Source organism: Phaseolus vulgaris, chromosome 9, assembly GCF_000499845.2.
Source record: "Phaseolus vulgaris cultivar G19833 chromosome 9, P. vulgaris v2.0, whole genome shotgun sequence".
Lineage (NCBI taxonomy): Eukaryota > Viridiplantae > Streptophyta > Magnoliopsida > Fabales > Fabaceae > Phaseolus > Phaseolus vulgaris.
Window position 1 is genome coordinate 28067808 of NC_023751.2, and position 27996 is coordinate 28095803.

At 34.5% G+C, this 27996-nt stretch overlaps 1 protein-coding gene across 2 annotated transcripts; it reads left to right on the forward strand.

Annotated features, from left to right (window-relative positions):
• The first annotated feature begins 20 nt into the window (after nt 1-20).
• Nucleotides 21-27986, forward strand: LOC137820570 (uncharacterized). 2 transcript variants are annotated; one of them, XR_011082648.1, is made up of 21 exons: nt 75-401; nt 477-546; nt 1453-1495; nt 3762-3839; nt 3973-4054; nt 4166-4248; nt 7236-7293; nt 7782-7892; nt 10170-10227; nt 10427-10523; nt 13317-13352; nt 15124-15260; nt 15436-15506; nt 15600-15653; nt 20073-20215; nt 25019-25159; nt 26319-26558; nt 26637-26696; nt 26948-27238; nt 27324-27510; nt 27584-27986. XR_011082648.1 is itself a non-coding variant. In XM_068624715.1 (20 exons), exons 1-20 carry the CDS (start codon nt 242-244, stop codon nt 27450-27452), a joined length of 2142 nt encoding a protein of 713 aa, XP_068480816.1. In that variant the 5' UTR covers nt 21-241; the 3' UTR covers nt 27453-27986. The 2 variants fall into 2 exon arrangements, 1 of the variants encoding a protein (XP_068480816.1); XM_068624715.1 differs by having other exon boundaries at nt 21-401; nt 27324-27986.
• Nucleotides 27987-27996: the final 10 nt, after the last annotated feature.

Here is a 27996-nt window from a genome sequence, read left to right on the forward strand (position 1 = left end):
GTGGATGTTAGTCTACTCTCACTCTTTCAGAATTTTTCTCTTTAGATTTTGAATGTTTAAACTTTTACAAAACTGAATAGAGAAATAGACCAAAAAGGGAAGGAGAAGACTTCGAGGGGCGCAAAAGTACTACTACTACAACCTCAAACACACTTGGAATCAGAAGAGGCTTGTTAATTTGGTACTACACACTGAAAACTAAGGTACACAGAATTAAGGCACAATCACCGCTACTGAGTCAATGACCATGCCAAGGGTTTCTGCCAATCCTTCTCCCTCGTGCTTAGTCTCTATGGCTTCCACCGTCAGAGCTTACGCGCTCCCTATTATTCTCTTTGCTGGAGCCATGTTCTACCAGCTCTTCATTATCCCCAATGCCTTTCCTCCTTCCCATTACGACGGTAATTCCTTCTTTATCTATCTATTTATTTATTGAGAAGTTGATTTTTTTACTTTTCTTCTTTTGGTGATTGCAGTTCTACAAATTGAGAGCTATAGTTCGATTGACAAAGTGCAGGAGGCTTACGAGAAGCTTGAATCTAAATTGTAATTCATTAATGTCTCTTTAGATTAGTTTATGGAATGGTTTTATTGTATTTTTGCACTTGACAGTGGTACTTGATGCTCTAAATTTTACACAGACCTCTGGTTTTTGTTTTTTGCTAAAGGAATTTCAAGAAACTAAAACAAGAGTGGTTATTTTTTCAATATAAAGTAACCTAAACGCACAATTGAACATTTGTTATGTGCATGGATTGAAGTTGTGTTGTGATTACGGAGTATGTCTTTCCCATTCACAATTTAAAACTCTGATTTACGTGTAAGAACTGTGGATGATGGAAAATGCATAAAGGGGATTCTTATTCACTGCCTGTATGATTTCAAACATTTAGTCTTAAAAAGTGTGCATGGTGCAAGATGAAGGGATTTATTATAGTTAAATGTTTGGTTTCTCTTTGTGCTGTTGGAGGATGAGGAGTAGTGGCAAGGTTAGTACTCGGTGCTCACTCTACTTAGCTTGGGTACTTTAGCTTGGTTATTTTATTTTTTCCATTTTCTATTAAGTTTATTTTTAGTTAGAGCACCTTAGATGGGTGGGATTAGATCTATTTTAAGTATTCAGAATATATATATATATGTATATATATATGTATATATATATGTATGTATATATATGTATGTATATATATGTAAGTATGTGTGTGTAAGTATGTATGTTTTTTTAAATTGGAGTTTTATACTAAAAAGTTTAATAGCTATAATAGGGTAGTTAAAATTCTTTTACCAAAATTTCAAATAAAGAACAATGATTTTGTTTTCCATGTGGTTTGTTAAATAGGTTTTCTGGTAATAGTTTGTTGAGTGTGCTAAAACTTTTGTGGAGCATTCTGTGTGACATGTTACCTGGCATGCTATTACTAATCTTATGACATTAGTTAAATTGTCTCTCAGGAATTCTGCTGAGGAAGCTTTTGATATTCACAAGTTTTTAAAGGTTAGTTGAGAGGTCATTTATCAGCTATCTTGTCTATCAGTCATATCACTGTATGATGCACAAAATCCTCCTAAGGTGGTAGTGACTTTGGTATTATGGGGTGCTTAACAAGTAATTTGGGAGGTTTTGTTGAGTATTGAGGGCTTGGTTCTCCCTCCTAGCTTTTGAGGGTGGATTCTCCAAGTACTCTGGTACTTATCATATGGCTTTAAACCTTGATATGCTGAGTATCATTGTACTTGGTTTACACTTTGGCCAAACATAGTTTTAACTTTTAAGTTTATTGTGTTAGTTTCATGATTCATTTTGTTTTCTTAGGACTAGTTTGAATGAATCCCATCATCATGGTTTTAAGGCTACAAATATGCTTAATCAGAGATCAACATCTACTGCATTGACATTGGACTACACTTGCCTTTAAATGTTTTTGCAAACACTGTCTTGGAATGATGTGAAGAAAGGAAAACTTTGTTTATATATGGCAGTTTAAAATGTATGGTTGAAGTATGGTCTTTTTATTGAAGTTAGCCTAGTTTGAATTGGTGCGTAGGAAAAACTAGGGCTTTTCAGTAAAATGAAACTATTGTGACTGAATTCTATCTGTATACAAATTGTATTGTCCTTGTTGATATTGGTTTGTGGAGGGAGTTCCTTTGTGGATGGAGTTCCCCTGCAGGCAAATGATACTCAGGCCAATGAAATGTCGAAGTTTGATATCTTAATTGAACTTTTAGTTCAAGTTTAAACACCATTGAGTTCTTCCCCTTTCATGCAGGTTGAACCGTACCATGCAATGTAACTCCTCTGAATAGATATGCTGAAATCCTGAAACAATTTTCTTTTAAAAAAATGTTGAAATAATATACATATTAAGAAATGGACTTTAAGTGTAATTTAATTTCATAAAACTGGCTTATAAGGTGAGGTTTGCACCCACTTATATACTATGAAATGTCTTAATCTCTAGTCGATGTGAGATCTCCAACACACTTCCATCACGTCGAGGCTACCAACTTGTGCGTGAGAGATAACGACTCTATAATGGATGACATGACAAGCCTAACAAACAATCGGTAGGATAGACACGAAATGACTCCGATACCATATTAAGAAGTGGACTTTAACCCTAACTTAACCTCATAAAACCAGCTTATAAGGTGAGGTTTGTACCCACTTATATACTATGAAATGTCTTAATCTATAGTCGACATGGGATCTCTAACTATACACATAGAATAAAATAACTTTGAATGAAATGGCTCTAGAAAGAAACTCACACTTCATGATACAATTTACAAGGATAAGTTACTGGGTGCTATTTCCATGACCTTGTTTTCTATGAACATTGTTGGAAAGCATTCTTAATCGTAGGGAGCACTAGCCTGCCATAGTCATGGCCTCTTAGGGGCCTGCCTTAATTATGGTCTCAAAGGTTGTGGTTTAGTTCCATATTGACAAGAAATATGATTTATATAGAGCTATAATTAAGGCAACCAATTTTTAAGACAGTATAAGAGCTTCTCTTGGATCTATTATTTGGTCACCTGAATTTGCCAAATTCCAAGCTGGTAGTCTTGAGCATGAGGGGGAGTGTTGCTCCAAATTGTAAAGAAAGCTTGTAAGGAGCAATGGAAAGTAGAGCAAAACTAAGAATTCTGAAAGGTAAATCTGAAAAGTGTCTTAAGAAAATGAAAACTAGATGCTAAATGACTGTACAAACTCCTATATATAATGTACAATACTACTAAAGTCATACAAGGACCATGGAGAAAGCCCAAATAGTTTTGAGTTATTGGTAAGCCCAATATGTAGTGGGTCGAAGGATGATAGGGGAAAGAGGGTTCTAACACTCTTATTGGTAGGCTCCCCACAGTCACAAGGGCTAAGAATATTTGAGTGCTGGTAACAAATGCACTTCAAATAAGTATCTCTGATTAGAATGAACAATGATTTGAGTTAGGTCCTAAGTCCTAATTCAGAGAAAACTAAATTTATTTAATTTGTAATACATGAATTGCATGTGTTTATTTGTGTGCAGTGTAACTATTATGAAATTAATATGCATAAACTGTTTTGGATATTATAACTCACAAACATGTTATAAAGAGGTAGGTTTGCATTCATAAAATGGGCCTGTAGTACTCTTATTTAAAAATTGCTATTTCTTTTTCCTGCCATATGCCTTGGTACTTTAATTTACGACACTAGTATTGTGGATTTACTATGGTTTTGTTTATGTGATTTGCATTGAGACCATTATTTACAGATTCGATATGCTTATGAGTTGCTGACAGATCCTTTATGGAAAAGAGACTATGACACATTTGGTATTGATGAACAACTTGTGAGTACTCCCTTTTTCATCTTTTTAAACTTTTGTCTGTTTGTAATATCTCTCTTGTAAAATTGTTCGTATTATCCCTGAGTACTATCATCTTCAAATGCCTTAATTAAATGATATAATTTTACAATGGTAGCATATTGTTGAGAGTGGTAGCAAGCGTTATGCAGGGAAACATATTTCAGAATTGGACTTCCCTTTACTACAGGCCCGATCTGGTTGGTTAAAACATTCATTACACGTGATAAGAATTTTATTTGAAGTTTTTCTATGGATGTGTGACATGGAAATTCTTTTATTGATGGATGCAAATTTTTTTTAACTCTTAGGATTTGTGGATCACTCTTCTAAAGTCATTACATCCAGTGACTTCCAGTATATATTTCCAGATGTTAAGCCATGGCTAATTCAGGTACATATGCTGATATATTGTAACAAATGTGATCACAGTGTAACTTTCACGCTAAATTATTGTTTTTTTAATTCGTATTTTTATTTTACGTAACTAAATTATCTATACTTTGCCACTATTGATCTCCATAACTATTGAATGAAATTAAAACTATTTTCATTAAAATTATATTTAGTTGAATGCAATCCAATTTCTCAAACTGTATTGACTATTAAATATTGTACTTCTCTTTTTATTTGTCCTGATGCCTTGAATATTGGTTTTTGCACTTGCATCGGAGTATTTCACCAAATGATCCTAAAGTTTAGGATCAAGTCATTTATTCCTATTTACAGTAACCTGTCAAGATAATAAGGAAAGAATAATATCTGATTATAATTATTTGAAAGTGAGTTTAGGCCTAACTTATCTTACAAAACCATGTTTTTAGTAAGAACGATTCATGAGTTAAACAAAAGTAATATAAATCATGTCTCCTTAGAAAGAGTATTCTTTGCAGCCTTGACAGTCATTTTCTCTGTTTCAATCTCAGACACAATGACATCAATTTTAGCTTCAGTGAGTATAGCCACAACCTAGCAAGAACACTGCTTGCATAACACACTAAACAAAAAGTCATGTCTCCTTAAGAGGGGCTTTTCTAGCAGCCCTTGCTGCTTCTTTCTCCACTTCAATCTTAGCTACTATGGCATCAATTTCAGCTTCCTCCAGTTGATGCAGGTCATGCCCTTTCATCATCACAACAACTTCTATGTTCTTCCCTCCACTCTCTACAACTTCAAGCGATGCAGGAATAGCTAATTTCACAATCTCCTTCCCAAAGTTCTATGTGTCTGAGGGGTCTGTTTGGTATAGTGAGGGCGTGCTAGTGTAGGCATCAACCCAAACAATGAGGGTGGAAAGTATAATGAGGAAGCACTAGAGTAGGGATCAAACCCAACAATGAGGGTGGAAAGCCCAAAGGGGTGCACACCAACAATGTAGCAAGTGATTTGTGCAATGGTAATGGGATCGTCGACCTTACAAGTAATGGTAATGAGTGATGTACAAGTAAATACAAATCTTATCTTACAAGACAATTTTATACGGATGAGTTAATCTTAAACCACCTTAACAGAATAATAAACATTCCCTCTCAAGTTGAAATATAAATGTCAAATAGTAGTGAGGATGGTACATATGTTGGCTATTAAAGGATCCTATAAGATTTGGTTTTCCTGTCTCTATGTTTTTCCTTAGAGATTAGAAAAGTAGTCTTGATGATGCCAAGGGGGATCTTCACTTCTCTGTAATGAAGTGACAATTAACATTTATATATTTAGTCATCTTGTGTAAGATATGATTTGGAGTGTTAGATATTATTGATATTGTTAGATATTTCTATTTATGTAATGGGTGTAACCCATATTTTTTGTATGTTTTTCTCTATATAAACATAACCCTATGTGTTCAATATACACAAGGAAATTTATCCTATTTTTTCTTTTCCTTTATTATTAATATGGTATCAGAGCAAACTAAGACAAAAGGGGATGAAGCACGTTGTGAGACACTTCTAGGAAAAGAACTATGAATGTGTTTCCCTAACTGACACGACTCACATTAAACTTGATAAATTAGACAAACTTGGAACAAGATGCTGCATTTTGGCAAGACCAAGATGACCCAACTGAGCATGAATGAGAGATGGAGAATCCATAATCTTACCAACATCTGTAGAAATCTGTAGGTGATAAAGACCATGAGACTCACATTTGGTGCCAATTATCTGTCCCGAACTTAGGTTCTATAAATAAACAGATTTTCTGGTAAAGGAAATAATACAATCAAGGGAACGAGTGAGACAATTAATCGATAATAAGTTAAATGGAGACTCAGGGACATAAAGAACATTATCAATAGATAAAGAGGGAAATAGATTAATAGTACCAACACCATGCGATGAAACCCTAGATCCATTGGCCATGGTAACCGAAGGTAAACAACCCATAGTAGACAGGGAAGAGAAAAAAGATTTATTAACAGTAATGTGATCTGTGGCACCTAAGTCTAAAACACAAGGGCCAAGGGAAGTAGAGTGAGTAAGGGCAACAAGAGATGTCCCTGTGAGTGCAACAAAAGGAGTAGAACTAGAGATCTAACAATCCTCATACCATTTGAGAAATTCATTGAAAATACCATGTTGTCCTGATGTGTCAAATGAAAGAGGACCCACAATAGACGTTTGTGAGGGAGTAGTTTGGACAAGAGGCATAGTGGCAGTGGAAGAAGCCAGAGATGACAAGGGCAGATCCAGTCGCCGACCAATTGGCGACAACGGTGACGACTGCAGCGGCTGGAAAACACCGGTGAACAGTGGGTTCACCAGAAAAAAAATGAACCCTAAACCTATGCTCTAGATACCATATTAATAATATCTAATAATATTTAACAAGGGGGATCTTCATTTCACTATGATGAAGTGACAAAACCTTTATATATTTAGTCATCTTGTGTAAGATATGATTTTGGAGAAAAGCTGATTGAAGCAAGTTCTATGATACCTATCTTTGAAAATTTCAACTACCGAAGCAAATGCTTTTACCACAAGAGTTCACAAGTCATACTAGCCATATGAATTAGGAATGTAGGTGAACTTTCAATATAATGCATTTTATTTTTTGATAATATTGGAACATTATTTTGCCAAAATGAATGTAGCGGTATTTGTGAGACTATAACTATATGTTGGTAAATTATTTGCTTTTAATCATGTTATTTGAGGACTTGGAAAATGAGTCATATTTAATCACATTTTTGTAAATTGGAAAGATATTCACCAGCTTTCTTCACTTTTTAGTAACATGATGTGTTCTTGAAAGATATATTTGATTGATCTTTCCTGTAAAGATTGTATATCACCATTCTTTCCCGCATCCAATAATCTTTATCTATTTGATTCTTTTAAAAAATTAACTTGAATCAGTTGCTGGATGTATTTGTATCAGTTGTTTTCATCAGGGAGCGAAAATTGTGCTCAATTTTCCAAGTCCTGGAATAAAATTGGTATGTTATTTAAACTTGACTCTTGGCATAATTTTTTTTTCTTTATGCATGTGATATATTGCTGTAGAAATGTTATCCTTTTCTACTTAATAGCATTTAATTTTCCTGAGTCAGTCACTTAGTCTTTAGGTTTTGAATGATATTGCTAGAAAAGGGAGAGAAATTTCCTTATCACAGTAAATTTAAGTTATATGAGAAATAAGCAAGCTTGTTTCTTAACAAGGAGAGAAAAATTTGCAGTTTCAGGTGTATCTTTCCCCTTATCTCTGTTTCTGTCTCTTTCTTTTGGAAGTTTCTATCTACAAAATAAAAGTCTGGATGTTAGTCTTTTTGTTTTTTTGGTTGTGTTTCCTTCCATAAACAGTGATATTTTTATGGCACTATTCTTTATATCTTACATGATTTTATCTGTTTGATGTCCAAGCACTTTGTTATTTTAGTCACCAGTTCTAGGACAAGTTTATTCTCATGAATTCCTCTGCTTTTAGCTTCTTTATTGGATGTTGTTGCAAACACTGGTGTGGTGGAACTTGGTGAGAAGGAGCTTGCCATATATCTTGCTGATAAATCATCAACTGGAAAACCATTTTTTAGAAATGGTATGTGCTGAATACAGTCAAATTTTTGTTTCTGCCCTTCTGTTTTTGTAGGATCCCTATAAAAAATGAATGTTCCCATGTTTAAGTAGTTGTTTTGTTTGACCCTTCTGTTACATATTTATAAAACATTCCAATATAAGGAGCATTCTATACAAAACATGCAATTATAATTTGTAAATTCATTGTAAAGGTTGTTCCATTTTATCCAAATCAGACTTGTTGAATGCGTGCTGTTTCTGAGTATTTTCTTTTTTTGTGTGTACTTAATACATACTTGGGTTTGAGACTCGTGAGTATTTTTTTACAACAATCACGTTGCATCTATGCATGGATACCTGTGATAAAACAGATTTATTATTGGTGGTTTCCTTCTATGTTGATTAAATATAAATACAATATGATGATGGCCTTATAGTCAACTTAAAATAATAGTTTAATTTTTAGACAGCAAGCTGTGACTGGCCTAGATTTTTATGTAATGGGAGAAAAACACAATTACGTAATGATATTCCACAAAGTACCACACATTTCTGTATTTTGATGCTCAATCACAGCAAGTTTAAAGAAACTAAGCACACTAAATTCAGTTGTAATAGAGAAGAATTACTAACTCTTCAGAATTACATCTTCAATTCAATGTCAATATAATTTTCTTTCAATATGGTATTAAAGCATTCTGATCCATGGCCTAAAAAAATGTTCCACCAAATTCCCCTCTGCCACTTGCGGTGACTAAGGCAATGTCATTGCAAATTCACACAATTGCAACTAGCAGTGGTTCTGTCATCTCTATTCTGCTGCTAGCTCCAATCACATTTTCTCATAAAACTTCAGAGAATCATGTTGACAAAAATTCCTTGCTATGCACATAGTTTGCATAATTTTGTTGAGACTCCGAAAATTCTTCTTTGTTTTCTTTCTGAACAAGATCGTTATCTTAATCATGTGAATCCAAATTATCTTGTTTGGAAACAACAAGATCAAATGTTTAGTCTGGTTACAATCTTCTCTTTCTAGCCCCATTTATGCTCTCTTTTTTCTCACTCATGAACTGCGACAACATGGTTATAAGAAGAGAACTATTTCAGATATAACATTTTCTCCATCTATAAATGTTGGCGAAACACCTATGCATTCTCAGTTTTCCTTCAATGATAACTTGGTTCGACTTGATAGCCATCTTCCCAACACATTGAGCAAGAGTTTGAAATTTAGCTTCTACACTAAGATGGGATACTCTCTTGTTTTTTGCTTCTCTAGGTCACCTGATTCTCTAAGAAACAACATATAGACTTTCTTTAAGAAACATTCAGTATCTAGAGGTGTATGTCAGTAAAAGAACCTTCATAGTTTGCATTAGTATATATCTTCAGGGCCAAAGTGTCTGCTTTCCTGAAGAGTAGCTCCTTTCCTGATCTTGGCTTCAAATACTAAAGAATTTTGTCAATTGGATCATGCAGAAAGTGACTCCTCACCTCCAAGTTAGACAACACTTGATTCAGAGTCAAAGTGGGTTGTCTTCAACATTTTTTGCCAAAGAATTTGTCTTTCTTCACATTTGGTTAGTTTGATCCCATTTTGTGGTGGTTCGTCATTTGGATCTTTAAAAGCTTTCATACTAGACATTAAATAAAAACACAAAACAAAGAAATAATAAAGATTTAACCTTTGTCACTTTGATTCGTAACAAAGAGAACCTATTTGGTAAAAGAACCAAACAAACCAGATGTACTCAAATCAGTGCCAAATGAGATATGACTACCCTTTAAGAGGTCTTGATGACCCTGTTTGTGACACCGGCAAGTGGGCTTTTCCAGAAAAAACATGTGGACTGCACGTGTAGATATTGGTGGTGGTGAGTGATGGTGTATGACAACTATACTAACGATGCAACTATCGGCGTTGTGATTGCCAGAGTGGGGTACACCTTTTTGGCCCACCAACAATCTCAATGACAATGACAAAGCGATGGTGGCTTTTGGTAACGTGGTAGTGGAAATAGTGCTCCTAAGACCAGGAGCTCTAATTAGTAATATGATTTTTTTGAGTTGGACATTGCCAATACAGCATAAGTCAACATGTATAATATGTCATTTAGTGTTGTTACTAGAGATGCATTATTAGAAAAGGGGTTAAGTTTTTTAAATTGCCATTAATTCTAATGTCTAATGGACTTACAAATGCCTGTTTGTGTCTTCAATGGTAGATGGCTGTTTTAAGTTTTCATGATAAAGATCACAAGTGCCTTGTCTTGACGTATTGAAAACATTTATCCAGGTGTTCCATCTCTTATTGTCATTCCTGCAGGATGTAGATCTCCTAAATGTATGACGAGGTGAGTTTTATTATGAAACTAAGGGTTCACTTGAGATTAGACTATTAGAATTTTGATTTCTTAAACTTTGCTAACCTATGTTAATTCACACTTAAGTTGGATTGGTAGGTCAATACTCATTATTATATCATGTGTCTAGTCTACTTGCATTAGTCATTTCTACTACATGGAATTACTATAAATTGTTTTCTTGTGTCAGGTTTAATGGCGAGCTTAGTGTTGATAAGGTTACAAATTGGTTCGCAACAACTATAGTGGATTTACCTCAAATTAACTACTACTCAAGGGAATCTTTGGTAATTTGTCTAAACTTGTTAAAAATATGATTTGATTATGCTAGAAATATGATTTGATTACATTAAATAGAGATATATGATATGATTTGATAGGAAAATATCTTATCAAATATTTCCCATGGTTAGGTATTGTTTTTTCTTCCTTATTATTATATCTCTTCTTCATTATGAATGAGAGTGCTCATATGTACATATTACACAATTACAAACAATCCTCTTTGTATGGTATCAAATATTTAGGTTTTTTCCCTTCTTTTTTTTCCTTTGCACATTGCTTCAACATTGTCTAGTCCACCGCTACCTTCTTCGGCTTGACCCATCAACGACGTGGCACATGACTAGAACTACCATCCTTGGTGACTAGTTCTATCCTCGAGGTTGTTGCCCCACCACATATTTTGGTGTGTTGCTTTTCTTTTGAAGTGCACCTTCTTTTGGTGACTATTTTTTTGGCTATTTGATTCAACATGGTTTTCCATGATTGTTCGTGGTTGTTTTGATGTGTTTAATGTTCCCTTTATTCTTGTGAAAATCTCACCAGAACAACCAGCTACACCACTTGGGCTGCTGCTATCCATTTGTGGTTACACAAGGTCACTTGACCACAAAAGTCCACCAATCAAGACCATTGGAAGCATATTGATGCGGCTTTGTGCCTTGTTCTCTAGTTTTCCCTTGCTCCCAACCTCTAAGCACAGTTCTAGGTTTTTCATACTTGAGTTGATGTGTGGACAAAGGCCAAGAAACTATATTCTAATGATTTTCATTGATTCTACATTGTCCTCACTAGCCTAATGAACATTAAATTGGAAAACACGGACATACAAACATTCCTCGATAAACTTGATTTCTTCATTGCAAAATGTTCTGTTCTTATGTGCTTGCAATGATGCAGAGACATTTCACAACCAAGGACAGTTCTTCAAGGTTGTTGCTTTTTGTTATACTACCACTCTGCTGTTCCAAATCAGATTTTAATGGGATCCTCTACTCCTACCTACTCTATATTCCAAGAGTAGTTGTTGTGTCTCTTCACTCCACATATGTTTGGATTCTCTTTCACATCTAGAGGGGATTCTTCTGCCCTTGCCTTGTTTCAAAATCATCCCAACATGGAGGATGTGGTGGTTGTGAATGAGATGTGGTCTTCATTACAACTAATTTAAGAATTGGGGACTTATTGAAGCTTAGTGTCAAACCAAAGACAGGGAGCAGTCCCCGTTAGTCAATGTGGCCCAAGTCACCACTCCACCCAAAGGAGCATTCTTTCATACTAGATATTGATCCAATCTAAAATTAATCTTTTCTGAACTCCCCCCAAAACTACAATATAAGACCTATTTATAGGAATTACAACAACCTTTAACAAACTCTCAACTAACCCTTTTCTTTTTCAATAATACACCTAAAAAAGCTTTTCCGCTTATCAACATCTGACATCATTCCTAACATATTTGCTTCCCTGCCATATACTCTTCCTTTCCATTTATTGGAAAAAGATCCCAACTGATCTTGCCATTTGCATTGGCTGATCTAGAAATTTTCTTTAGTGGGTTTGATAAAACGATGTATAATATTTTCAGAAGAGAAAAGCATTACAAGCTTTTACAAAATACACAATGTGATGCAAAAAAGTCCAAAATGTTGTATTTTTTTATTATAATATTAGAAAGGTGAAGTGGTAAAATTAGTACTAATTTATCCTCTTTTTTTTTTTTTATCTCATTTACCTTTTTAAATTCATTTAAAAAAATGTCATAGGGGGAATATTTCTTTTTGGGGGAAAATTCAAAGTTATTAAATATATTTATATTAGAAAAATCTTGTGGGGGTAATTAGCCCCATAAATTAACATTCAATCTAGAAAAAAGAGTCTCTTGTTTGGTTTCTCCCTTTGACTCTTTTCATCCACTTTGACAGCCCAAATTCGGGCAAATGTACATCTTTCTTTTCTATTTCGTTTTTCAAAAGCTTCTCTGTAATACGTTCTTCAAAGCTTCTCTTTAATAAGCTTTTTTCCAGCTCAATGAAAACTTCGTGTACATCTTTTAATTTCCTTTTACATTTCTTCATCAACCTTGTAAATAGATATATTGTTGATTTGTTTCCGTGGCTGAACCTAATTGGTTATCTGATGTATGAATCCTATCGAAATATCATAGTATGGCTGAGGCTTTTGTGGGGATATAGTTCTCTGTCTCCCTTAATCCTATAAATAGACATTAAAGTGTTTCTACTTTCATCTGGCCTTTCTTAAACTTCATTACCAAATTATCCAGCATTAAAGAATCACATCTGTCCATGTCATAAAAACTTAGCATTGTTTTATGTTAGAAGTTGACTGCCTAACACAACCTCCATTTTATCTAGGCTCAGGATCTGCTATGTAAATATTTGACACAATACACAGAAAGGGTGGAGTTTATGAAGTAATAACTAATTAACCAAAAACAAAGGGAATAAGTGATAGCCAAATACATGATAATATTCTTTTTAATTTAGTCTTTAGCTTATAGAAATAGTTATATTCTCGATATTGACCAATTCTGTTGTTGTTCTTAGAAAGGGTGTTTTTAACATATTGAATATAATTTTTGTTTGGTATAAGGACAACTGAACAAAGGATTTACAATTCATGGCATATCTAATGAATTTGACAACTAACTTTTATTGGGTTATCTTACTTTCGTTGTTATTGTCCAACTAACTTGATTTTCTTTTGGAATATAAATTATCTATTGAGAGTTTCAATGTTTACTAAGAGTAATTGGAATGCCACTTCCAAAATTTCAGGTGCCAAATTTTCTTGGTAAAACTAGCCATCATAAGGTACAATTACATTGCTCTTCTATTATCTACATATTTTGCTCTCTTATGCTTTTTTTTTTTCTATGATTTTCTTAGCACAAATATCATTTATATATTTTCCACCTACTAGTCAACTCCTTTACTTTCATCTTACATTTTTATAGACTAAAGTTTTAATGTTTATCTAAGTAGCTAATTCTTTGAGGAAAATTATATTTTAGGAATCCTTACTGAAAATATTTCCAATTACGGAAGATGAGCAGTTAATAAATTAAAAAAAATTGTTCATTAATTCGAAATATATGCTAAACACTTCATAACACAATTTTCACATTTTTGTGTGGATATTTTGCTGGTGCAACTGATTGAGGTTAATGAGAAGTCAACTTTATTCAATGTAATGCTTACAAATGGCTGTAAATTATCTGTAAACTGCTGCTCAGTTTCCTTGCTTAGTAATTGCAATTTGTACAGTTTTCATTAACTTAAAAATATGGCATGAAAAGTAGTGGTCAGTCAATATTTTTGTTCAGTGGTGTATTATTCTTTTTGAGCATGTCGTTGAAAACACATTAACCACTTTTCTTCTGTATCTTAATTTTTCTGCCCTTATTCTAGCCAATGAACAACAACTACTGTTACACACTATTACATGTTGTCTTGTGGCAGCAATAATGCATTTAATATGTTTAGAAATTGGTCTTCTACCATAATATCCGTAAGCAATAATTTTGTAGTCATGAATTGTGACATTTAGTGTGTGTGCTTGGTTGACCTGAAATTATGCTGGTAGAAAATGGTGGTATGAAAGGTTTGAAATAAATATTACGTATGTTTTTGTTTTGATTAATCTTGGAGAAGATAAATCCTTTTGGTTTCAACTGCCCTGTTTATACTCTTGTTATACAACTTTTTTCCTCCTTTGCAATTAGCTTGTAGATGATCAAAACATAATTTTCCTCCTCTGGGCCAAGTTTCAAGGTTAAGGAAAATTTGAAAGTGAATTCTTATCCACTCCATCGTTCATCCCATTATGAGATACACTTTAAACCTTGATAAGAGCATAAGATATGCAAATACCATTGGGGAGAGAGGGGACAATGTGGAGCTCTGAGGGAAAGGAAGGATCAAGAAAAAGAATGTAAGAAGACATCAAAATAAATGAAATCAGGGGGGGTTGGGGTTTGTCATGCAAAAATTCTTCTAAAAAGAAGATGAATAGCTCATACTTGGGGGAGATTTGCACATTGGGTCCCTTGATCTTCTGGTGACCAAGTTCTACTTCATTCTGTTTTTTCCTGGTGCCCAATGTGGATTTGGGTGCGGGATACAATTTCCTTTCTGAAGTATGAATATTGTTGCAGAATTTGAGTTAAGAGATATACAACACCTCAAGAGGATGGACAATAGTAAAATTGTTTGTTGGTCTTGATGGTATCCCTATGGAAGTTTTGAAATTTGTAGGAGAATAAGGTATCTTTTGACTCACTAAGCATTTAACGAGATCTCGAGATCTAAGAAAATGCTAGGTGAGTGGAGGAGGAATCCTTTAGTTCTTATATATAAGAACAAAGGAGACACTTCAAATTATTTACACTACAAAAGTTCAATCTATTTTGGAGAAATAGTTGTCATCTTTACGAGAGAGACTTGCTAGAAAAAGAACGATTATTTCCTGGAAATAATAAATTCCCTAACACCCACTTAATCTTGTTTACATGCCCTGATTGAGTATATCTATACTTGAATTTATCTGTTCTAAGGTTTACTTTTTGTGGGTCATTGCTTATAGGTAAAAGTCCTCTTTTTCTCAACATTTGGTGAGCGTGCTGCTCCATTTATACGACAAGCAGCTAAAGACTATTGGGCTTTTGCTTCCTTTGCATTCATTCTCTGGCGGGAAGAGGAATCTTCCTATTGGTTGGGAGCGTAAGTTACAATTTTCAGAAAATCTGAATCAGGAAAGCAGTATTCTGCATTACGTTTTCTGTACAGAAGACAATGGTCCTATGAATATTGTTATATTCACCAGCCTATTGGTTCATTGCTTGATCTGGCATTGAAGTGTTGAATTTATTTTGGTTTATCTGTTTTTAAATTTCAGATTTGGAGTGCATTCAGCACCAGCTATTGTATTTCTTAAAGACCCAGGTGTCAAACCTGTGGTTCACCATGGTCTGTTTCATCTTTTGTCATGTTACCTCATTACCATACGAATATACGTTTGCTCTTTCATTGAACTGGCTATCTATGCATTGTGTATTGCAGGTTCTGTCAACAATTCAATTTTTTTGCAGTTGATGGAAAATAATAAACAGCAAGGTAGATGCAAATTCATTGTTCACATTCTCATGTTTGATACCTATAATATTTCCTAATTGAAAAATTATTCACCTATAATTTTTAAAGGTGGGTTGAGAAAATATGGTGGAGTCTTTGCTTATGGGATTAGTGCACTAACTTTAATTGACAGTTGAAAGATGTAATCCTAAAATAGATGGAATTAACTTCTACCTAAATTGGAACAAAGCAAACGTTTTCAGAGAACAAATATGATACTTGACTCCTGTATGACAATACATTCTAAAATGTCCAATATTATGTAGGCAACTAATTTTTGTCCTTAAGACATGTGCCTTTGGGCATTTTCTTGTCAACTTCTTGTGACTAGGAACTACCTAGTGATCAATAGTTTTATCTTCATATAACAAAAAATGCTCCTTGAATTTTTATATAGATTAGTTTATCCTTGTGATGCATGTGTTATTCTATTCCAGGCATTATTATTATTAAGAATAAATAAAGAAAATAGATATAGGATTAATATCCTTGTGTAAAATACACACATAAGATTGTTTATTTATAGATGGAAATAATGACAAAATAACATAAGAGAATAACAAAACCTATGAGCTAAACTCGTTACATTTAACACCCTCCCTGAAGTTGGTGCATACAAATCGTAGGTACCTAGCTTGTTACAAATATAATCAATTCTAGGTACCTGTAGAGATTTAGTGAAAATATCTGCTAATTGATCATTTGAATTAACAAACTTAGTCTTGATGTCTCCATATACAATTTTTTCTCAAATGAAATGACAATCAATCTCAATATGTTTGGTCATTTCATGATAGATGAGATTTGAGCTAATATGAAGATCAACCTGATTATCACGGTGTCATTTGAGTGACCTTTCCAAATTGCAATTCTTTAAGTAACTGTTTAAGCCATAAGCTCACAAGCAGTTGAGACCATAACTCTATATTCTGCCTCAACACTAGATCTTGTCCCAACATTTTGTTTCTTTTTCTTTCAAAAAATCAAATTATCACCCATAGAAACACAATATCCGGAAGTGGATCTTCTATCAAATGGAGATCCTGCCCAATCAATATCTGATTAACATACAACTCTAGTATGATTATTATTACTATAAAGAAAGCCTTTTCCAGGAGAACCTTCCATGTCTTTCAATATAGGAATGACTGAATTCCAATGATCAACCCATGAAGAATTAAGGAATTGACTCACCACACTAACTGCAAATGAAATATCAGGATGAGTAATAGTAAGATAGTTCAATTTTTCAACTAATCTTCTGTACTTCTCAGGATTTGAGAGAGGCTACCCTTGATTAGGTAGGAGTTTGACATTAGGATCTATAGGTGTGTCAACACATTTGAATTCATTAATCCAGTTTCCTCCAAAATATCCAATGCATACTTCCTTCGAGAGATAACAATACTATTGTTGGATTGTGCTACCTCAATCCCCAAGAAATATCTGAGTTTGTCAAGAGCGTGGGTTTGAAAGTGGTGACAAATATGTTGTTTTATTTGAGAGATGCCATGATGATCACTATCTGTAAGAACAATCTCATCAACATATATTACTAGATAGATACATCCATCCTTTTTGTGACGGTAAAAAATTGAATGATCTCCCGTACTATGAGTCATACCAAATTGTTGAACAACACTATTGAACTTTCCAAACTAGGTCCTATGAGATTGCTAGAGGCCATATTGCGAAGATGACATATCAATCCAGAAGACTCCCCTGAGCAACAAAAGTCCATATAAATTTCTTCCTGCAAATCCCTATAAGAAAATCATTTTTAACATCCAAATGATGAAGATGCCATCGTTGAAGAGCTGCTATGATTTAGTAAGCGAACAAAAATCATCTTAGTCACTGGAGAAAATGTATCACCATAGTTTAAACCAAAAATTTGTGTACAACCTTTAACTACAAGATGAACTTTGAGACAATCAATAGTACAATCAAAACCAACTTTTATAGCAAAAACTCACTTGTAACCAATAAGAGATTTCCCAAAAGGTAAAGGAACAAGTTCTAGAGTTCCACTGCTTTGAAGAACACTTATTTCATCAAGCATTGCCTGACAACGACCAGGATGAGTTAAGGCATCGCCTACCAACTTTGGAATTAACACAAAGGAAATAGACGAAAGGCAGGTATGAAAAGGTTGAGATAGTCAATGATAGCTTAAAGCAGTATAATGTGGAGAAGGATTATGGGTAGAACGTATACCTTATTGGAGGGTAATGGGAAGATCAGGTTCAACTATTGGAGCCAGAAGGGGCGCAGGATTTGGCACTGGAAGAGAGTCATCCGGTGGATGATGAGAATCTAACGACAACTACAAACTTGAAGAGATGGTGGAGGAGGGGAATCTTTAGCTATATTAGACATAACAAAAGGACCAAAGACAACTGGAATATGTACTTGATCAGATTAAGACACATATGGAGAAGATGAAGACTTAAAATAGAAAGAAGACTCAATGAAAGTGACATTAGCAGAAATGAAATAGCAGTTAAGAGAGGTTGGGAAACATTTATATCCTTTTTGAGATCTATTGAACCTTAAAAACACATTTGTAACCTAGCAGATAACTTATCAAGATCAGGACAAAAATTGTGGACAAAGCATGTAAACCCAAAAACTTTAAGTGGTAAGTGATGAAGAGGTTCTTGAGGAAATAAAATAGAATGATGAATTTTATTCTCTAAAACAGCATCATCCCAAAAATGTTGAGGAACATCACCAGGAATTAAAATAGTGTGAGTAGGTTCAACAAGATGTCTATTCTTGTGCTGAACAACCCCATTTTTGTGAGGAGTATAAGCACATGAGATTTGATGAAGAATATCATGAGATTTCATAAAAGTGGTAAAAGAATGAGAAAGATACTCACGAGCATTATCTTTGCGTAAGGTTCGAATCGAGATTCCAAATTGATTTTTAATTTCGTTATAAAAATATTGAAATATAGAAAACAATTCAGAATGAGTTTTCATGAACTTTATCAATAGATAAAGAAGGAAGGAGATGAATAGTACCAACACCATGAGATGAGACCCTAGAGCCATTGGTGATGACAACAGATGGTAAATAACTGGAGGTAGACTGAGAGGAGAAAAAATATTTATTACCAGTAATGTGATTAGTGGCACTTGAGTTGAGAACCCAAGGACCACGAAAACTGGAGTGAGTGAGACCAACAAAAGATCCTCATACTATTTAAGAAATTCATTGAAAATAGCAGGCTAGCTTGGGGTATCAGATGAAGTGTCCATAGTAGAAGGTTGTACTGGAGGAATTTGGACAACCGCAATAGATCTAGGAGGACGACCATGTAAGACATAACACCTGTCATTTTTGTGGCCAGGTTTGCCACAATGGTTACACTTGTGCTAGACTTTGCCCGACTTGTAAGGGAGAGTGCGGTCATTATGTTGAGAGACTAAAGCAGAAGAGTCATCAACAAGAAAAGGTATATCAATGGTGTGTTTACTTGGCACACGCAGAAGGGTAGAATAAGTGGAAGTAAAATTGGGTACAACATGGGATCCCAAAATCTGATCACGAACATGAGAATAATCATCATGAAGGCCAAGTAAGGCTAATAACATGAAGAACTTGGACCTTTGCTTTAGTTCTCGAGAAGGAGTGGAGGCAAGAGACAATAACTCATTAAAATCATGAAGAGCATGATGTTTACCCATATATTCTGTCATTGTACCATCGAGACGTTTGGGAGCAACAACGGTTAAGAGATTTTGACACACCATAAAGTCGTTGAGTATCATTGGTGTATAATAATTTCGCCTATGCCCAAACTTATGAACACGTCTCATTAGCACGAAAAAATTGTTTTAAAGATGAGTGAATGATAAATTTAATAACAATGCATAATTGAGCATCAATCAATGTTGTCAAGATCACGAGCTAGATCGACGATCTTATGATCTTATGATCTTTTGAGAAGAAAACATGCTAGATCGTGGGTTGGATCGGAATCTGTCTAAATCGAAGCGATCCAACGATTCATGGTTGGATCAAACAATCTTTAGGCCTCCACGATCCTTGACTCGCCCAAAACAAAATTGAAAACCCAATAAAATCCAGAAACCCTAATTTGAAAACCCAGACACCCTAATTTGAAAACTAAACCTTAAGATCAGAACCTGTGGAGCTCACGCTGTGTTTCACCACTGCGCACGCTGCTTGCACCTAATCTTCTGTAGGAATATAGGATTAATGTCCCTTGTGTATATATACACATAGGGTTCTTTATTTATAGATGAAAATAATAATAATAGAATAACATAATAGAATAGTAGAAACTATGGGTCAAGTCCGTTACATTTAACAATTATTATTAACTTGTTTATATAATGGTAAATTTTTGTTCACCAATTTTGCTTTCAGAGCTTCGACAACTAAGGAGTGTGACATCAATGGAGCTAGGTTGTGATCCCCATGGCTATTCTCGTGCTGGTTATGATACAATGATATGGTATTGTGCTATCGTGGTTGGAAGGCCAAGTTTGGAGCTGAACAAAATGCGTGAAGTATGTTTTCTTAGTCTTGTTTTTGGGCATAATTTGTTTACGTTGAGAATTGTGCTAATTTTAGTTCCTGTTATTAGTAGGATATTAAGTGTACTACTAGAAACTGTTAGAAGATTCTTGAGATCATTACTTTATGATTGGAACTCTATATATAAAGGTTGAGGTAGTGTTTCAAATCATTCAATTGAATAAAAATCTTCTTTCATTTTATTTAGTAGGGGGACTAAGGAATCCTTACTATTTATTTTAACATGGTAACTCCACTAAGCAATGCTGATCTTTTAGACTTGCTTGATGAAGTCGCCTTCATGGTCAGAATATCTCTAGTGGGCTCGATTTATCATACACACATTAGAGGGTACGACTAGACTCAACCATATTGAAGGAGAGGCCATATCGTAGAATAATCCCAATTTCCAGATTTGGGAGAATGATGAATCACGAATTATTACATGGTTATGGGGATCCATGATTACAAAAATTAGCATAAATTATATGTTCTATTTCAGTGCCCATGAAATTTGAAAAGACCGTGCAAATACTTATCCCATGCGACAAGACATCTTTACATGTTACGAGTTATAACACATGTGCCAAGCAGGGCACTCTCTTTATTTCCGAATATTATGGAATGTTGAAGGGTCTATGGATTGAGTTGGACCAATATCAAATGTTGTAGCTTGATAATAATAGAGATGTTGTCACTCTGGATAAGTTCTTTGAGCTTAGATATTTCAGTTCTTATCAGGATTGAATCCTAAATATGACTCTGTTAAGACAAATTCTTGGGAAAGAAATACATCTCTTTCTGAAGTCTTCTATATCGAGGTGAGAAGAGTTGTCGAATGGTCATGATGAATGGGCCCTCCACTGAATGAGTTGCCATGTTTTTTAGAAAGGCTTCCAAATCTGGGACTTCAAATCCTACAAACATTAAACTCAACTCAAAAGGTAAAGAGGATCGTTGGTGCATTGTAAGAAATCTGGCCACACTAAGGAGACTTGCTTCAAGCTACATGGAAAGGAGAAAACTCTCAATTGTCCAAAGGAATTAAAAGGAAAGCCTTCAAGGAAGGCTTATTAGGGTAATTTCAAATTCTAAAGATCTGGGCAAGACTTCTTCATCCTCTTCATTGGAAGAAGGAAAGCGTGCACTACATGCTGAAATTGAACGTCTAAAATCTTTCATGGAGTCTATTAGTAAGCCAACTTTTGGTACTTGCTCTCTAACCATGATTGGTAAGAACTAGAATTCTTCTTTTAATGTTTCTAAAACTTTATGTAAGGATTCTTGGGTTCTAGACTCTGATGTGAGAAACCATATGACTCCTGATTCATCTCTTTTAATATCATATGTTTCCCTTTTTGGTAACCTCATTACCATTGTCAATGGGACTCACATCCCAATGTTTTTTATGTTCCAAAGCTTTCTAATAATTTTGTTCAAAAACTTACTCATGACCTAAACTGTTCTGTAACCTTCTTCCCACTGTGTTTTTCAGCATCTTGCCACGGGAAGGACCATTGAAATTGTTAAGGAACAGAGAGGATTGTATTGCTTTAACAACTTGGAAACTAAGAATAGTATTAGTAGACAAATGACTACCTCTTGTCTCCAGTTTTGCACTGCTTTTGAGTCCTCTCAAATTTAGCTTCTCTACTGTCTTCTAGGATGTCCATCCTTATTTTCCAAAGGATCTGATAAGTTATTTAAATGTGATGTATGTCAACTTTCTAAGCACAATCGTGCCACATATCCTCATAGTAATATCCTTTTGATTTGGTTCATTTTGACGTTTGAAGGCATGCATCAAATTCTAGTATATCTGGTGCTCAATTTTTGTCACTTGTTTTGATGGCAATACCCATATTACATGAATTTTCCTCATGAAAGAAAAATTTGATGTAAACCTTATTGTCGAATTCTTCCATATGATAAGAACACAATTTGGAAAGTTGATTAAACACTTGTGTTTTGCTGATGGGATGGAATACATAGCTCATGACATATCTAAATTCCTTTCCCAAAATGGTTTTCATGAATTCACATGTGTGGATACACACAACAAAATGACATTGTTGAAAGAAAAAATAAGCATATTTTAGATATAAAATGGGTACTTCTTTTCCAAATGTCCTTATCTCTTATTGGGGCGAGGTTGTCCTTATTGTTGTCTGTCTTATTAAGCGATTATCCTATCGTGTTCTAGATGGTCTAAGTCTCATTGAGTCCATGTTTCCTTCTTTCCATCTATTCCTGTTCTCCTTAGTCTTCATAGTCGGTGTTTGAATGTGATGTGTTGTCCATTTTCATAGTTAGTTTTGTGGAAAATTAGATCCCAAAGTTGTTAAATGCATATTCACTGGTTATGCATCTAATAAAAAGGGATATCGTTGTTACTATCCTTCGAATTGAAAGTTCTTTTACCTCCATGGAGGTTACTTTTGATGAAACTAAATCTTTTTACATGCAGTGGGAGCGTTCTTTTGAAGTTGATTCTTTTGAATCTCTTGAGTCATCTTTTCCCCCTTTAATATAGGAACCTTATCATATTGATAGTACTTTTGATACTTCTCCTGATACATCACGTATGGATGTCACTGAAGCTACTCTTAACAAGAGCATCATTGTTCCCACGTCACGAGAAATTAGTCGCCAGAGAGTTTCTACAATACCAGAGGAGACAAAAGCAACCAAACCTGATCCAAGAACAACTCCAATCATATGAGCTAGGGGTAAATGCTTCTTCTAACATCCTTGAATCTTTGGAAAATTCCTTGAATAATAATTGTGAACCTGACCTTGAAGACCTGCTCATTGCCTTGAGAAAAGGAATTAGATCTTGTACTAAGTATCCTATTGCTCATTTTTTGATCACTAAACACATTTCTATGCAGCCTAGAGTTTTCACTCTGCCATTGAAGCAATTAGGGTCCTTACATTAGCTTAAAAAGCATTGAAGGATGAGAATTAGGTTCAAGCCATGAATGAAGAGATGAGTGCCTTAGAAAAGAACCAGACATGAGAAATTGTTGATAGGCCACTGGATAAAATGGCAGTGGGATGCAGATGAGTTTATAATGTAGAGTATAAATCTAATGGCACATTAGATGGTTACAAAGTAAGGTTAGTTGCTAAAAGATATACTCATTTATGATGTTGATTATGAGGAGGCATTTGGTCCCATGGAAAAGATGAATATTGTTAGAATCATTCTCTCATTGGCAACTTATTTTGGTTGGGAATTGCAACAATTTGATGTGAAAAATGCTTTCTTGCATGGACATTTAGAGGAAGAAGTCTACTTAGAAATTCCTTTAGGTTTTAGGTCTAATGAAGAAGGGAACAAAGTATGCAGGTTGAAGAAAGTCTTGTACGAACTCAAGCAGTCACCCCGTGCTTGGTTTGGTAGAACTCAGGTTACGATCTTCAGGAGGTATCGATAGAGTCAAGGTGACCATACTCTGGTCATCAAGCATTTCTCTAAAGGTAAACCTACTCTAGGTCTATGTTGATGATATGATTGATGTAGGAGATGATGAGTATCATAAAAGTATCTTGAAAGAAAATTGCTCAATTTGCAGTGAAGGATCTGGGAAAATCAAAGTACTTCCTTGTGATAGAAGTAGCTTACTTGAAAAAAAGCATCTTCATCTCCCGAAGAAAGTATGTTCTTGATCTTCTCAAAAAAATAGGTAAGATTGATTGCAAGACCATTGAAGTTCATATAGAACAAAGCCATAGATTTGGGGATGATGATTGTGAATAAAGGCCAATATCATGGGAAGCTCATTTACTTAGCTCACACCAAATTTGACACAACCTATGTTGTGCGTGTAGTTAGTCAATTCATGCATGATCTAAGGGAGAGATATTTACAAGTTGTGAATAGAAATCCTTCAATATTTGAAGACAAGTCCAAGAAGGGGATTATTGTTCAAGAGGAATGAAAAATTAAGAATGGAAATGTATATTGATGCAAATTATGTAGGGTCTATCACAGATAGGAAATCCACCTTAGGATATTGCCTGTTCTTGGGTGGAAATTTGGTGACTTGAAGAAGTAAGAAACAAAATGTTGTTGTAAGGTCTAAAGCAAAGGTTGAATTTCGAGCTTTGGCACATCGGGTGTGTGAATTGTTGTGGCTGAAAATTATTCTAAATTATCTTAAAGTGGCATGTGAAGAATCTATGATTCTTTATTGTGTTAATAAGTCAACTATTAACATTACCTACAATCCAGTTCAGCATGATATGACCAAACACATATAGATAGATCAACACTTTATTAAAGAGAATCTGGATAGTGGCCGGATAACTACTTCTTATGTCCCATTTGGGCTTCAGTTAGCAGATCTGTTTACAAAAAGTTTTTCCACTGAAAGATTTCATGATCTCACATACAAGCTGGGAATGATAGATATCCATTCACCAGTTTGAGGAGAGTGTTGTTAGTTAGTAAGATATAAAGTATACAACTAGGAGCTGTTAGAAGATTCTAAGAATATCATTACTTTAGGGTTAGAGTTCTCTATATATAGAGGTTGATGTAATGTTTCAAATAAATCAATTGGATAAAAATATTAATCCTTTCAAGTGTTCCTTATAAAAGTCAAATCACTATTATCATATATATTTGATACTTTGGGTTTTCATTGGTTCCTAGTAAAGTAAACTTGGGGGCTCTAGTCTAGTTTTCAAGATATATGCATAATCTTAAGAAAATGACGTTTTTTTACACTTTTTTGCATTTTTATTTTTTACAGCTTCAAATTTGGCAGATTTGTAATTCAGTTCCATAGACTATGTGCAGGGTCCAAGAAACATTTTTTAAGCACAGCCAAGTGGATGCATCATCTGATAATCAATCCTTAACTCCAGCTGTGGATGCATTTAAAAGAAGGCGGCTGACATTTGCTTGGCTTGATGGTGAAAAGCAAAAGGTAATTGTTTTCTTTCATTTGAATGATTTATATTTTTGCTTGTCATTCTAAATTAATTATTCTTCTTTTTGGTCAGAGTAAATTTCATAATGCTGATGCTTGACATTAGTGATTGAATTAACAAAACGTTTTAGAAAACTCTTTTAATAATGCCAATTTCATTTGACAATGACCGAAGGGCATCAAAGCAAAAATTATTCTAAATTTCTGCCCTGACAGCATCTAATCTGCAAGATGATGGTGTATAATACCTCAATTTGGACTAAACCTGTCCCATGATCTATACTGCTAAGTCATTCGAATGCTTTATTATGTATATCCATCCAGATTTTTAGCACAATATAATGTCCAATTATAAATATTCATCCAGGTGGAACTTATCTTTTTAGTATGATGTACTTGTTTTGTTAAATATAAAATGTATTATTTTTGTGCTATTATATGTGCACAGAGATGGTTTTGTTCACTAGCCTAAAGTCGCTTGGGGTCTTGGTATTGCCCTTTTTACTGGAAATTATGGAAATAGGGGTTTGAAAAGGCATAGGTTCACATGTTCATTGTAGAGGATTTAAAAGGGTTCTTATTACAGTTCTGCCTCACTTGCCTCCCTCTGCTACACATTTGTTTTTGACAGTTAAAGTACGCCCACAATCCAGTGCTATGCCAAGACAAAACATTTGGAACTTGACCTTTTTTTCGTGTTGAGAATAAATTTTGATTATTGTGTACTTATTGTATAACAGATAGAATATCTGATTTATAGGATCAAATATAATCAATTGTATTTATCATTTTCAAACAATATAATAAAGTCACCACCCTTGAGTATATGAGACAGTATTTTCTAAATCTATCCTCTATTCTTCTCTTTCAACATGGTGTGGGCCACATTTTTTTTGTTTTCATAGCTTCATATACAAATATTTGAAATGAGAAACATAATGAAAACGAGATTTTTTTGTCGTTTTAATTGTCTCTAGAAACAGGAAATGAAAGCAAAATCATTTTTCAAACTAAACATGCCCCTAATTCCTATATTCTTCATGTTCAAGTGAGTTATTTCTTTAAATTCTTCTGATGTATTTTGAATGGAAAATACTTTTACATCATCTTTGCTACTATTTCTAACCTGAGCTATTTACCTGAATTGATTCTGTAGGATTACTGCCAATTTTACATTGGTCAAGCGGGTAGCGATCACACATGTGGGCAACGACGGAGTGTGACTGATATTCCTAGGTTATTTGTCATTCGTTACCTGAGGAATGGCAGTGCTGTTGATTTGAGAACAGAACAAAAAACGGACTGGAAATCATCACTGGTCCAAGATCTAATCAGTGATTCTGATCTTGCAGGCCAGTTTGTAGCTGGGTACAAGGGAGAAGATGATGTTTCACAGGTTTGTCTCGCAATAAAAGTTTCACAATGATGTAGATGCACACAGTTCTTTTAAGATATTTTCTATTTTCATTTGCAGATAACCGCTTGGCTTGCAAACATTATTTCTGATGGTGACTCCAGAGAATTACCATTCTTTGTAAGTTTTATTTAACTTTTGAATAGGTTTTGTAGGTAAGCCTTATTGTATGGGGCACATTCAATGTTGAATTAATAACCTTGCCCTCACTCAAGTATTTAATTTCTTTTTACCGGTTCTCTAAATGTTACACTCATTTATGTGATCATAATTTCACAATTGCCCACATTAACATTTTAAAATGTGAGGTAGTTGTTGATGGGATTAATTGTGTAGTTTACTGATTAAGAAAATACCATTCCTCCTTGCAGACTTTACGAACTCCTAAGCTTGTCCCAGATGACACAGAACCTATTTGGTCCATAACAGCACAAAATATTCCTCTGAAAAATCTGAAACAGAGTATTCTTGGTAGTCTTAGCGGACTCTCTATATACCGTGAGGATCCTAGAGTTGGTCCGTTTTTGCTTCTGGGTGCATTAATTTCTTTGGGTACTATCTGGCTGCGTAGGAGCCAACAACAAGTTCAGCCATCTGAACAAAATCAACCTAATTCCAATCAGCCATCTGAATCAAATCAACCAACTCAACCCAGTTCCAAGGTAACTTTTGCCGTAATATGTTATCTTGCATTTTTTCAAACTAGGAGTTACTTGTATATTTTCATTCTGACAGACGTCTTCACAGGATGAAAGAAAACAAATGCCAAGAGACCGGGTCAGAAGTCGGTCAAATAAAAAACCAACCCCTTCTATGACTGATTTTGAACCATCGGATGCTTACCAGGTTCCACTATCAGATTCTGATTCTCAGTAATCTCAGTTTGGTTTCTCCATGAAGGAAAGGAAAATACACACAGTTACATGGTCTGAAGGTGAAATTCTTGAATTGTGTTCTTGGTTTCTCCATGAAGGAAAGGAAAATACACACAGTTACATGGTCTGAAGGTGAAATTCTTGAATTGTGTTCTTGGTTTGGAGCAAGATAATACAGGATTGTCACCATATCTCAAGAAGAAATTAGGAGTCACGTGTTTTGTTTTGGTTAAAACGAAAATTTGACTGTTCTGGTGTATATTTGTTTAATACTTCGATTAGGATATTTATTCACGAAGTGCTTTTACCAAAATTAAGAGCCTTAAATCAAATGACCATAAAATTGCCTGACCTGTGAAGAGTCTGTCATAATTAATTCGTGGAATTTCTAATTAGTGATTCTTACCTGACTAGCTGCATGACACGTGTATTTTGCTACGCTGGGGGTACGGCATCTGCTACTGTCTTTCCTTGTAACAGCAATTTCTTTGGTACAGTCAGCATATTGACTATAATAATTGTTTATAATTTGTTATCTTAAGTTT

Bases quoted from the DNA above. Each gene is read 5' to 3' on its own strand.
- LOC137820570 (XM_068624715.1), top strand. From the start codon at position 242: ATGACCATGCCAAGGGTTTCTGCCAATCCTTCTCCCTCGTGCTTAGTC. The intron at 1,496-3,761 runs GTTAGTTGAGAG...CATTATTTACAG, and splicing joins ATATTCACAAGTTTTTAAAG to ATTCGATATGCTTATGAGTT. The intron at 3,840-3,972 runs GTGAGTACTCCC...TTACAATGGTAG, and splicing joins TTGGTATTGATGAACAACTT to CATATTGTTGAGAGTGGTAG.